Genomic DNA, 12,681 nt, shown 5'->3' with positions numbered 1-12,681 from the left:
ATTAGAAAGGAAACAGTTCAACCACCTCTTTTGGGAAGTCCGTGCGTTACAAACGTAGCCGCGTTACCACAGTAGGGCGAATGAAAAAGCGCTGCGGATCGAGACGACGGGTCCTTTATTTCCCTTTGTGGCTATGTTTGTGTGTTTCCCCAAACGGTGCGGCTGCAGGACGTGCCTTCCGAAACACAAACTCACAGCTCGCGCACACACCCGCACAGACAGATAAGACATGTATTAGATTCTGACACATACGGGGTGGGGGGAAGAGCAGGAGAGAGAGAGAGAGAGAGAGAGAGAGGGAGAGAGAGAGAGAGATCCTCCTACCTGGAGCCATAGATTGCAAGATACGTAGTGTTACCTGGGGAAGTCAGAACAAGTAAAAACACATTGAACTTCGGGGCTCTATGAGGCAGTTGATCAAGATCAGGGCTTGCTCGTTTTCTTCCTCAGACCGTCTGCCTCGGGTTTTTTGTTTTACCGTTTGGAGCGGCTCTTTCTATTTTCCTCCCTCTGTAGCTTTAGTACGGAGCCAGGTTCGGTCACCATGGCTCTGGGAAGAGCCGCCTGTCTGCACGCCGCTGATTTTGTGCAGTTCGGCCGGCTTTGCTCCCGGGCAGCTTCCGAAACGCTCTTGACTGGGATTTAAGCGACACGATCGATTCGACTTTTTGTGCAATTTTTATGGCTCAGTCCATTCCCTAGATCATGCACAGAAACTTTCGGAAGTGGATTTTCTACGTGTTTTTATGCTTTGGAGTCATCTATGTCAAATTAGGGTAAGTCCTCGCGCACGACAAACCTCGTCTTTTGGGTCACGTTATATTGCGGAGTTGCGAACAGAGCGTTGCGACGGAAAAAGAAGACGAAGCAAACGAAAAAAAGGCAGGAAAGCGACGGTTTCCCTCCGCCCCTTTCCCCGGGCGCAGCCCCACCGCGGTCTGGGGCCGCTCCGCGTCGCGCTCCGCTCCCGGGGACGGCCGCTGCGGCGGCGATGCGCGCACGGAGCCCTCCGCTTTGTGCTGCTTAAGCGAACTTAAATATTATCTCTGGCGTACAGTGCTCTCAGACAGGGAAAAAAAAAAAAAAAAAAGCCTGACGGAGTTCACTCAGGCGCTGCTGATGAGACAATAGAGCAGAGCTTAAGTATTAAATAGGAGAAAGGGGCGGGAGAAGGGGGAATCCCTGCTCTGAACCTGCGCTCAGGGATTTGCTTTATGCAGGCCTAGACACAATTTGCTTTTCTATCCATCAGGCGGACGTGTTGAAATGAGCTTGACAAGCGGCCCGGCTGCCCCCGCGATAAGCTCCGGGCCGGGCGGGCTGCGGGCCGGGCGCGACGGGAGGGCTGCGGGCAGCCCGGGCTTTGCTCCTCGTTATTTGATCGCAGAGAGCGAGATCGCGCTGCTATTGCAGTTGCCAAGTTTCTCCCTCTGCCTCTCCCCCTTACCTGTATGCCCTTATTAATATTGCTCGTCGCAGTAGGCTGACTTGAGTTGAATTTCCACATTCCTGAGCCCCAGCCGAGTCCTTACCTGTCGAGCTACAAACCCTTTAAAGATCCTGTCTTTGCATAGCTGCGGGATTTTTTTTTTTTTTTTTTTTTTTTTTAATGATCAAGAATGCATAAGGTGAGTTGCGATCCGAAAACGCTCGCTTCCCGCTTTGAAACCGACGCAGGGAAGAAGAGGTGCGAAAGGGCAGCTCTGAGCGGCGGGGCCCATCCCCGCAGCACCCCGGCTCGGCACTCGGCTGCCCGCCCGCAGCCCCCGGCGCAGAGCGCGGAGGGGCCCGGCCTTGTTGGCAGCGGCCCGGGGAGCAGGAGGCTGCCGGGGGGCACTGCCGGAGGGAGAACGCAGCGGCCGGGGGCTGAGGTCACGAGATACAGGGGTGTTAAACGCGGCTTCTGGAGAGGAGGAGGGAAGCGTTTTCCCAGCCGGAGCTTCCTTCCCAGCCCGGCTTTTGCCATCCTTTTGCCGGAGGGCGCCCAGCAGGTTGCTCTTCGAGCACCGGCCGGACTGCGTTCGCTCGTCCGTCCACCCAGCTCTACGTTTCGTCATTTGGGCAGGGCTCTCAGCCCGCCCCGCGGCCGAGCCCCTAGGGCCGGCTGCCCTGCCCCTGCGCCCCTAATCAGCTCGCTAGAGACAGGAGGGGGCTGCGGGCCAAATATCACCCGCTGTCATCCTAACTGTGAGCGATCGTCCCCGTCGTCCTCCAGAATGACGTGGATTGGGGCGAGAAGCGGGTTGGTGGGACTGCGTGGCCGTAAATTAAGCGCCACGACGTTCGGGGCACCTCATCAGCTCCAGTAGCTGGAGGGCTTCGTGAGGCACGTTCTCCCCCCCCCCCACGTCACCGGGGCACGGAGGAGCTCCGAGAAAATGGTTTGCAAAATAAGGGGTAATGGTATCAGCGCTCCCTTTCGCCGCCGTTCTGTTTTTAAAGGGAGAGGAAGATTGGGCACGCGTTACAGGGTGGAAAGCAGATTTACGTGAGAAAATGAGCGTGGCTATTTTCGAAAGGGGTTCGGAGCAAAAAAAAAAATCACAAGAATGTTGTTGAACTGAGCCTGGAAGCAAAACTGAATGGACGGCAGGAACAGTAAAAGCCCTTACAGAAATCCCATCAGATCCATCACCGTGTCTGTAAGGCGATGAGGATACTTCACTTTCTCTGAACAATAGGAGAGAAATTCTCTCTGAGATCCAGGGCTACCACCAGGCTGGGCACGTAGGATGCAATTATTTCCTCTTTCATCAGCCACTGGAGCTATCGCTTTGTTGAAACCGTATCTTCTCAGAGTAATGATACCTTTTCTGGTGAGCTCTGTGCATAGAAAAGGGGAGTTACTCGAGACAAAACGTAATTTGTCTTCCAGTGCATTCGGTTTAGTTTGCGCGGTGGAGATGGGAGATAGCAAGGAGTTACGCGGTCGTTTCATTTGCAACGGAGCACGTGCTCCTGTCTTAATAAAACGTGCTGAGAACTCCGCTTCCTGGCCGGACGGGGTCAACCACGAGCCCAGGGGAGGGGAGCAATGCAACGCACAGCTGTTGGTGCGTGCAGCTGCGGAGCGGCAGGTCGGTGGTGCCATGGCAGGGGACCGGGGGAGCGTGGCATAGGGAAGTCGCTGTTTCCAGTTGGGAGGAGAGATTGAGACCCGCTCAGGGGGTCCTCCTTCCTTCCTTCCTCCCTTCCTCGCGTGGAATTGTCGTTATTCCCATTTCCATTTTGCATTTTGCCGGAGAGGATGGGGTGCGAGGTGGTGTTCCTGCCCGCGTCCAGCCTGACCCGCACGCTGCTGGGAGCAGGTGGGGAGCACGGAGCGGGCTGCGGTTCTCACACGTTGACTTCGGCTAACAGCTGGATCCAAACGGGAATTTCGCCTGCGAAGATCGCAGGGCGATCAGCTCCGGTTTAATTAATAAACGTATCGGAAGTCACAAATCACAGCTGTGCCGCAGATGCAAATGGCAGCGGATGCTCTGAGGGTGAGCGACGGGACTTTCGGAAGGACGGATCCGTAGACGTTGCGGGGCTCTGGGGGCAAATCGCCCCTTTTCCCCTTTATCTCTCCTCCCGGCTCGCCCGGCCTCAACGAAATACCCGTCTTCTCGAGTCCCCTCGGGGCGGGGGAGGCGGTCCCAGCCCCTCCCGCCCCGTCCAACCCGACCCCGCTAATTGCACGCTGCTCAGCCTCGCCTCTTTCTCCCTTGCGCTGGGCTCGTGGCGGTGCGGGGTACAGGGAGTGGCGGCTGCCAGCGGGAGGAAGGGCAGCGCGGTGCCGGCTGGACGTGTGTCCCGAGCTGCCGACGTGCTCTGCTGCCGGACACGGAATGGAAAGGGAAATGCTTATTTCACGCCTGCTCTGCCTCGTCTGCCGTCTGTCGCAGGGAGTCGGCAACCGTTCCAGTTCCGTACTGCCCATATTCTGTCCGCAACACACGTGTGTGGGGAAGGAGAAGTGGCAGATGCCGAAATGCCCGTGTGAGGTGTTACCGACAATATCGGCTCCTCCAATGCCACGCCAAGAATGTGACAAAGCAACTGTACTTCTCTGTCCCGAACTGACACACATATAGAAAGAATCTGTACGGAACCCAACACGTTATCATTACCATCAGCATCATTACTATTATATTCCCGACGTAATAACTGCTCCTATTTTTCGAGGAAAAAATATTTTCCCGGAACGAAACGTCTCGATTTGGTTGATGCCACACGAGATTCCTCCGACTCCACGATTCGGCTGTGGAAAAAATCCCTTTTCGCCCCGAAACTGTGGGAAATGGCAAAGCACCGTCTTTTGGGCTGGGCTGGATCAGAGCCCGCAGCCTCACCTCCCGGTGCTCCAACGCCAGCAGCTGCTTTTCGATTTTAGAATTCAATTGTATTTATTTTTTTCTTTTTTTCCCCAGGCACGTGTTTCAAAGCAGATGCCCATTTAAAATATATCCGAAGCCGAACGAGCGCTCGAAATAAGCCGTCAAACCTCACCCCCCGTTCTCCATCCAGCTGGCGCTCGGCAAGGCTGCCGCAGCCGCTTCGTGTGGCTGAGCGGGGACGGGGAGCAGAAGGGGCACGCAGCCCTATGGCTCTCGAGGTTTACGGATGTATGCGCACATACGCAGTTAAAGAGGTAAAAACACGTCGATTTTAGGGTTTGTCTTTTTTTTTTTTAGGAATGATAAATAAAGGAGATGGTTCTAGGGTGTAAGTGATCGCTGGAAGGCTTCAACTTCCCTCCGTTATTAATCGAGAGCAGCGTTTCCTACAGTGACACTCAGGGCTCCAGCACACGCACGCAATGCGCTTACAGATGAAAGTGCTTAAGTGAAACAGAACCCCGAGGAGATCCTTATCGGGTGTTCGGCGAAAGACGACGTTTTTACACCAATTCTGCAGCTGCGGTTCCGTCCGAAGGAATATTTCGTTGTCCCGCAGAGCCTGCGGCAGCCGTGTGCAGGGACTGGTTGACTCGGGGAGGTCCCCCTGGGGCGCTGGGAAGAGCTCTCGGCCAAGAGAGCTCCCTCAGGCATCGGGCGATTAACCAGAAATGAGCTCCGCAATCCCCGCGGAGCGAAGGGTCTGTCGGAGCCCGCTGCGCCTTCAGTTCGACTGTATTTCAGCTAAGCTCTCCACGGTGCACATTTCTCTGTCGGGCTTCGTTTTCAAAGCCCGGCATCCCGGAGCACGTCCCTCCGTCAGCTCCCAGCGCTTCAGTCGCTCCCCCGAAGAGAGGAGAGCCGTCGAGGCGCGGAGGAGGAGCGAGCGGTTCTGCTCCGCGGGGCTCGGAGCGCCGAGGGGCGGGCGGCCTCTGCCCGGTAGCGGCACGGACCTGCCGGGAGCGCCCGGCTGGGAAGGAGGCAGGGGAGAGAGAGCAGAAACGGCGGGGTTACGTCCGGAGCTCTCTCCGATTGCTTTCCTTCCCTTCTACCCGCGGAATCCAGCCCCGTCAGGAAGCTTCGAGCTGCCTTTACTCCTCACTCACTCACTCACTTAGGCGAGCTGCCACAACTTGCACGGCTTTTTTCTTTTTTCCTTTCTTTTGGACAGACCCCCCTCCCCCCTTGAAACCAGAGCTTAATTTTGGAGTAGAGCTGAAATCAGAGCTTAATTTTCAACACGGGGGGCAACGAGAGCCAAGCGCCTGCGGGAGCTCTTCGGGGGAACCGATAGAGCCATTCACCGTCCGCGTCTGAGCCGTTCACCGGCAGCTGCCGGCTGTCCCGGCCGTCTCCCAGCAGGAGAGGAGAGGAGCGGAGCGCTCTGCCCGCTCCTCCCGCGGGGCGTCCCCGGGGAGCGCTGCGCTGGGAGTGGGGTGCACGGAGCGGGCTGGGCCGGGCAGCGGGGGTGAGTTGCAGCCGGGGCCGGAGCGGTGTCTCGCCGCTGTCATCCTCCCCTTTAAAAAAAAAAAAAAAAAGGGGGGGGGGGAGAGGGAGAGAAAAAAAGTAGGCGGATTGCAGCGACTGACTGCCCAATGGCAGCCCCGGGTCTCAGGAGAGTTGCAGAAAGAGGGAGAGAGAGAGAGAGAGAGGCACTTTCTGCCATCCAAATCCCTTAAACCATCCTCATTCCAACACGAGAACCCACTGTAACAACTTGCAACCACTGAGACATGACAGGCAGGAGCCCAGAGGCAGCAGCAGCAGCGAGAACAGCAGCAGCAGCACATACTCTGCCCCGGGAGCAGCATTAGCGCCAGGGGAATACCAGCCCCACCAACACAAACTAACAAACAAACAAACAAACAAAGCCCCCCCAAGCCCAAGGGACTGGATTCCAACTCAGATTCAAGGCACAGCTGACACCAAAAAGGGTGGGGAGTTACGACCGGGGGGGGCCAGAAAGGAATAACCAAGGAAGCGAACTCCACGAGTGTAAACGGGACTCAGCCATGATCCTTTTTTCATCTCGCAGTGTGTTACTCTCAGTGTATTACCCTCAGATTTTCCTCATCCTTACCAGTGGGAGTTACCTGTAAGTGATCCAGATTTTTTTTTTTTTTTTTTTTTTTTCTGGTTGCAAATTCTGTTTGAAATGGCCCCGCCAGCTACCTAAAGGGGCGACGCGCACACGGAGGGAGCCGGGACACGCCAGCTCCGCGCGGCGCGTGGTGGTGAGGATGGTGATGGCGATGGCGGTGGCGGCAGTGCCGGTCGGACCGTGCCAGGGGAAGGGGACCCGCCAGGTAACTCCCGGGGCTGCCCGGGGGCGCCCGGGGGGCGGCGGGGAGCGGGGCGGCCGCGGCTCCCTCGGGGGCTCCGGCCCCGGCTCCTCCTCCCGGCGGGGGAAGCGCGGCGCCGCGCCGGGACGCGCGGCCCGGGAGAGCCGCGGCCGCGGGCGGGCGGCGCGGAGGCGGAGGCGCTCGCTGCCGGCCGGGCGCTTTTCGCTCGGGAGGGATCTGCAGTCCCGCAGTTAGAGCCGGCTCCAGGACGTTTTCCTTGTGAGGAAGGGGGTGGAGGTAGGGGTGGGGGAAATCAGAGTCGGTGGGTGGGACTGCAAGGAGTTTCGGGCTCTTTTTTTTTTAATATCTATATCTGTATCGAACGGTGCGGTGGATGAGAAGCTATCGGGCTGCCGAGCGCGGGCTGCGGAGAGAGGCTGCCGCGGGGCTGGGGCCGGGCGCCGGCTGAGGGGGGCACGGGGCTGCGGTACGCGGTCCCCGCGCCGAGCCGAGCCGAGCCGGGAGGCCGGGGCCGCACGCCAAGGCCCGGAGGGGCGGCCGGGGAGCTGTCAAGCGCTCCCGTGCTCCGGTCGAGGCGTGAGCGCGCTTTGAGGCAGCGGCGGGGAAAGCAGGGCGCTGGGGCCGGCGGTGGCCCCGGCCGCTGGAGCCGGCTGACAGCCTGAGCCCGCTTCCTCCCGCGAGTGTCACCCCGGGAGCCGGGTGCCCTCCGGGAGGGGACTGGGGAACGGCCCAGGTGTCTCCGAGTGCAGCGGGCAGAGAGCGGGCCGTGCCCGAAGTGTCCCGCAGTGGGGGTGCCCGCCCCAGCGCCACCCGGCCCCGCGTCCAACCGCGCTGCGGGGCCGGGAGGGTTTCTGCTCGCTCCTACCCCAGCGCCGAACAAAGACCTTTCAGTCCACGGTGGGTGCATAATTTGAGCTCTGAGGTGCGTGTGGATTTCTGTCTATCTATCTACCTACCTACCTACCTGTCTACCTACCTACCTACCTATGCACCCACACATCCTCTCATCCGTCCGATCGTTTCTGCGTACACGCAGGCGACACACACACACACACACACACACACACAAGCACGTGTGTGAGGGTCCTTCCGTCCGTGTATTCTTTTTTATCTTTTCTTTCTGTGGGCTAGGCTAAAGTACGACCCAGCACCGTACACGAAAAGCAGGAATAAACACACCCGTAAAAAGAAACGAGACGCGTATTCCCACGTTCGTAACTCGTAATGAAACGCACATGCCATTTGCTACCTATTTTTAAGGGCGTTTGATTTATGGAGCCGCTTTCGGGTCGATCCGGTGGGATGCCGCTATCAGCCCCAACTGCCCGCTGCCCCCCACAGCCCGGCAGGCGACCCGGCAGCCTGCAAAGAGACGGCACCGCTCTCTGCTTTTTCAAGCGGGAGGAAAAAGCGGTAATAAATAAATAAATATACCCTTCTAATAGAAACGTAGCCTTTTTTTTTTTTTTTTAATTTTTTTTTTCTTCCCCTTTCTCAAACCCGTAGGAAATTACTATCCTACAAAGTTTTCCGTCTATAAATAGTTCGAATCTTGAAACAAAAGTTTTAAACCGCACGCCAGATGCCGGGATGCTGGCGGTTTCCCTTGCTGTGTGACATAATTATAAGGTCCGAAAGCAAAAGCTATAGAAGTATAATAGTAATACTAAGGCGACTGCTGAAGGGAAATACAAGGGAAGCGATGGCTGCTTTATTTAGAGCTAGCTGCTCAGGGATCTGCCGAGCGCTGCCCCGCGCCCATGAGAACTCGGCGAGGGGACATAAAGGTTCCCCTCGCCCGCCCCCGGTCACTGAGGCCGAGGCCGCGGGGCTATTGCAGCCCAGCAGAGCAGAAGGGAAAGGGATCAGGAGGTGAAAGGCGACAAAGCGCAGCTCGGCACCGGCGCACGTCTCCCGGTCCATCCATCATCACCCGTGGGACGCTGCCGGCCGCCCCCGGCCCCACAGACCCGGGAGTGGCCCCGGAGCGCCCCCGGAGCGAGGCGGGCGCTTCGCGGTGCTCGGGGGTTAAAGAACGAGGAGTTATTTCGGTGCTCAATGGAGAGAAGCCTAGCGGACTTGTGGTGTTTGTCTTGTGGGTAAATAGACTTCTCTGGCTTACTAATGGTAGCTTTAGAAGATTAAAGCACAGTAGAGCCTGCTGGAGCATTATCTGTCTGGTTCTCCTCTCTGGAGAGGAGGATGCTTCCCAAGCCGCTAGTCTGCAAGCTCCTGCGGACCGTCAGTTCATTTTGTCCGAGGTCTCTATCTTCTCCTGGCCGTGCCCGTCCTCCGAGCTGCCGGTCTTGCATCCTCCCTCCGAACCGCCGCTCCCTCCGGTATGACGGCCCGGCCCGGCCCGACCCGCCTGCCCTGCAGGAGGGCTGCGAGCGGAGCCCGTCCCAGGCAACGGAGACTGTGAGATGTGCGGAGTGAAATAGGAGCCCGCGGTCGGGCACAATAGCCGGGAAGAAAGCGAATTTACTGCAGACTACACCCAGAATTAGTTTAAAGGACCTAAGAAAGGGCCCTTTCTAAAATCGATTCCTGTGCTGTAAGCACGCTCTGAGGTACAGCGATCGTCTTCTGTGCGCTCGGGCACTGAGAACGTCGTTACAACCAGCAGCGATCAGTGCTCTGTCCAAAGGGACTTTGGATAGAATGTGTGAATCAATGCGATTGACGCACATTAATGCTCTGGACGTATGTTGGTAATCCAATTACATATTTAAAGTATACAGCTGCCATTTCGTAATATCGATGTAATTAGTATAAATATGTAAAAAAACGGGATGATATACATCGTATGGAATCGTGCTTGGCACTGTTTCTTGGAGTGCATGTCTGAATGCGCGCGTGTCCGTACACAGATACGTGTTTAGCTGCTTTATCTGAAGAAGACAGCGCTGTTCTGGCTTTGCATTTGTTCTGCTTTCACTGCTCATCTTTAGGGTTGGGTGCCTTCAGTAGCAGCACGAGAGCTGGCCCTTAAGGAGCTTATTTCGGGGATTATCTGCTGATGCGTAAACAGAGTTAATTCAGTTATTTGCTGAAAAGTGATTGGGAATAGCATGTAAGAGTGTGCGTGCGTAGTAATAAATCCTCAGAGCGGCTAAGTATTCTAAGACCATAATATAGCAAATAACGTATGTGAGCCAGTAGGTGTTACAGGCAGGTTACAAAACGTAGAGGGAGAAAAATGACGGCATGTTTTGGACCTGTTCTGCTGGTGCTGCCATTTCCTTATAGTTCTATAATTCCTGTAATTCCCTCACAACAGGGCTTCTCCCTCTTTGCGTGCAGAGGGTTAGAAGAAGCACATATTCTTCATATGCCTACAGGAAAGGACTCAGGTCTAATTCCTAAAGATTAGGGCCGCTGGAGGTGGTCAGTGAAGCTTGTTTCTGAATGCGGGGAGTTGCTCTCGGCTCCCAGGATCAAGAGGATGGTGGCACAGCACCTCTGCTCTGCTCCTCAGTGTGGCTGATGCTCTCGCATTAACTGTCACAGCTGGAGGCACCTCCTGGCCCCCTCCCCCCATCTCAGTTAGATCAGAGCTGTGCGGGCTTCTGAGTTAAAACCTACTGTTGTCAGAACAGGATTGCCTCTGACTCAATCCCCGGGTTGCGGTGTAAATCCATCGTTTCCCTGCCCTTGCACCGTGTTCATCTTGTTGCTGGGGCTGTGCATTCTTTAGGGCAAGTTTGCTCTCAGCTTCTATTTGTGCAGCATCCAGAGTGCAAGGAGAGCTCTGCTGACATCTTTAGATACTCTTTTTTTCTTCTTCTTTTTACATAGAAAGGTAATCATACTTATTTAGAAGAGGATTAGGAATAAAACTTTGTACTGCCTCCCAGCAGATGCGTTGGCTTGGATTCAGAACAGGTGAACCCCGAAACCATATTTGACAGTATTCGGGATCTCCTGAAGAATCTTTTCTTTTGCTCAGTAGGAACAAGAAAAATAAAGCACTTTTGTGTGCTGGGCTGCCATAATCACTGTGAGCGTGGTTTACCTGCTCAATGTAGGCTGCTTCTAATGAAGCTGCCACATAAAACCAGGAGAGTGACAGTGATATGACTTCTTAGTAGCCCTAGAAGATACTTCACCACTTCTCCAAAAGGCCCAAGTGAAAATTCCCTGTCTAAAACCAAGAGCTCTGATAAGTGTGTGGGCAGCCTCCCTCCTCCCCGCCTGCTTCAGGGCGAACACACCTGTTCTGGATATCCCTGAATTCAGGTGTGTTCGGATGTACCCCCTCTTCACACTCCTTTGAGGCAAGCGGGTTCTGGGGATTCCTTTTCAAGCACACCTCAAATTTGAAGAAGCCACGACAAGTAATTATAAGAGAAGGTGGCAGCATCCAGAGTGCGTAGGATGACAGCCTGGAATTACTACATGTGTTGCGTTGCTAACGTAATATTACAGGTGGGTACAAAGCATCATTAAATATTCAGATGAGCAGATCAGATTAGAAGCAGATACGCTAGCACATTAAGCAGGCAACAAGGCTAATCCCTCAGAAGACAGTCTTTCAAAGGAGGTGTTGAAGAGCCAGACAAAGAAAGCTGCAATTATATAGTTAGACTGACAAACACATTTATGCAATGGAAAAAATACACTATGTATACCTCATAACCTGGTATGATAAAGGTGTGGTGGTGCCAAGTGTTTTCTCAGTGCATGCAGCTGCAAAATTCAGGCTGAAATCCTGCCAGTGAGATTCCCCAAAACACCACAGCTTAATGCCATAGCCCTCCCAGGTCACCACAAGCAGCAGAAACTGAGTACCAGTTCTAGATCAAAGGTGCTCTGCAGACGTGCTGACACCAGGCATTGTGGAACTGGTTAATGTTGCAAGCCTGATTTCTTCAGCCCAGAACCTCTGCAGGTCATTTTGCCCACAGTGGACTCTCAGCAGTTTTTCACTCCTGCTGGTGAAACACCTGCTAGCTACTGACACGGTCTTTTGTAACTCCCGGTCTGTCTGTCTGATTGACTCTTATCATCATTTTTTTCTTCCTTCCTTTTTGATACTTCAGTGCCCTCCTGAATAGCATTGCTCCAACCCACCCCAAGTCAGGCCCATAACTCCCATGGTATGACATTCGCACTCTGCATGTAAGCACTGCATGGGGACCAGCCTCTGATTGTGAGGACTGAAATGTCCATGCAGGAGAGCAAAATATCCACGACTTCTGGGATTTTTCTGTGCACCTGTGAAAACGGTGAGCAAACTTGCCACTGACAGCTGCAAGGTGTGAGACAGACCAGGGGCTCACGCATGCTCTGGAAGCCACAGAGGCAGGCTGCTGGAGAACAGCCTCTAGTCCTTTAGGGCCTATTGGCTCCTTCTCCACCTCTTTTACTTTCCCTTCAGTCCTGCCCCGAAGGTAGAAGGATACGTTTTCCCTCCTTTGTGAAAGAGCGCTCAGGACTCGGTGGTACTTCAAGACAGCTCTTACATATTTGCTCTCGCTAAAATACATGACTAAGGAGCATTTCAAGTACTTCAGGTGGTGCAAACGTGAAGGAATTCTGGATATGGAGCGGTAGAGAATGTTCTCAGTGGGTTTCTCCGTCCACATGCAATGTGTTTCTGCGACTTCTGTTATGGCCCTGTTAGGACAGAGCGCTGTTAGGACAGACCTTTATACAAAGCACTGAATGGAATTCTTCCGTGTTTCTGTTCTGTCCCGTCTCTCCTCTTTAATACCATTTTCTTGATAGTGCAATTAGCTGCAAGTTTGCTGCCGTCTTCAGTAGAGGTGGTTTCTGTGAAGTTAAGACAGCTATGAGCAAAGCCGTTTCTCTCACTGTTAACAATATTAATTCTACTAGGATTTGACAGCAAGATAATTATCTCCTGTTAAATATTTTATAGCCAATCTTACCTTCTTTAGAAAATCTGAAGGCAGGCCAAGTTTGAGAGCTATTGTATCTTTTTCTGGAAATAGTTATAGCAGTGGATACAGTCTGTACCCACTTCGCAGCTA

The 12,681-nt window shown here is 54.5% G+C and overlaps 1 protein-coding gene across 4 annotated transcripts in view; it reads left to right on the top strand.

Annotated features, from left to right (window-relative positions):
• Window positions 1-301: 301 nt before the first annotated feature.
• The window catches only part of WNT7B (Wnt family member 7B), a 94,878-nt gene continuing 82,498 nt past the window's right edge, over window positions 302-12,681 (top strand). The window contains exon 1 of one of the 4 annotated variants that reach the window (NM_001037274.2): window positions 302-776. In NM_001037274.2, the coding sequence (NP_001032351.1) occupies window positions 706-776 (71 nt within the window). In that variant the 5' untranslated portion in view covers window positions 302-705. Of the gene's footprint in view, window positions 777-6,070; window positions 6,478-6,821; window positions 6,962-12,681 lie in introns of those variants that run through there. The other 3 variants (NM_001171593.2, XM_046942937.1, XM_046942933.1) reach the window with 3 other exon arrangements.

Source organism: Gallus gallus, chromosome 1, assembly GCF_016699485.2.
Source record: "Gallus gallus isolate bGalGal1 chromosome 1, bGalGal1.mat.broiler.GRCg7b, whole genome shotgun sequence".
NCBI lineage: Eukaryota > Metazoa > Chordata > Aves > Galliformes > Phasianidae > Gallus > Gallus gallus.
This window is presented reverse-complemented; position numbering and strand designations above follow the sequence as displayed.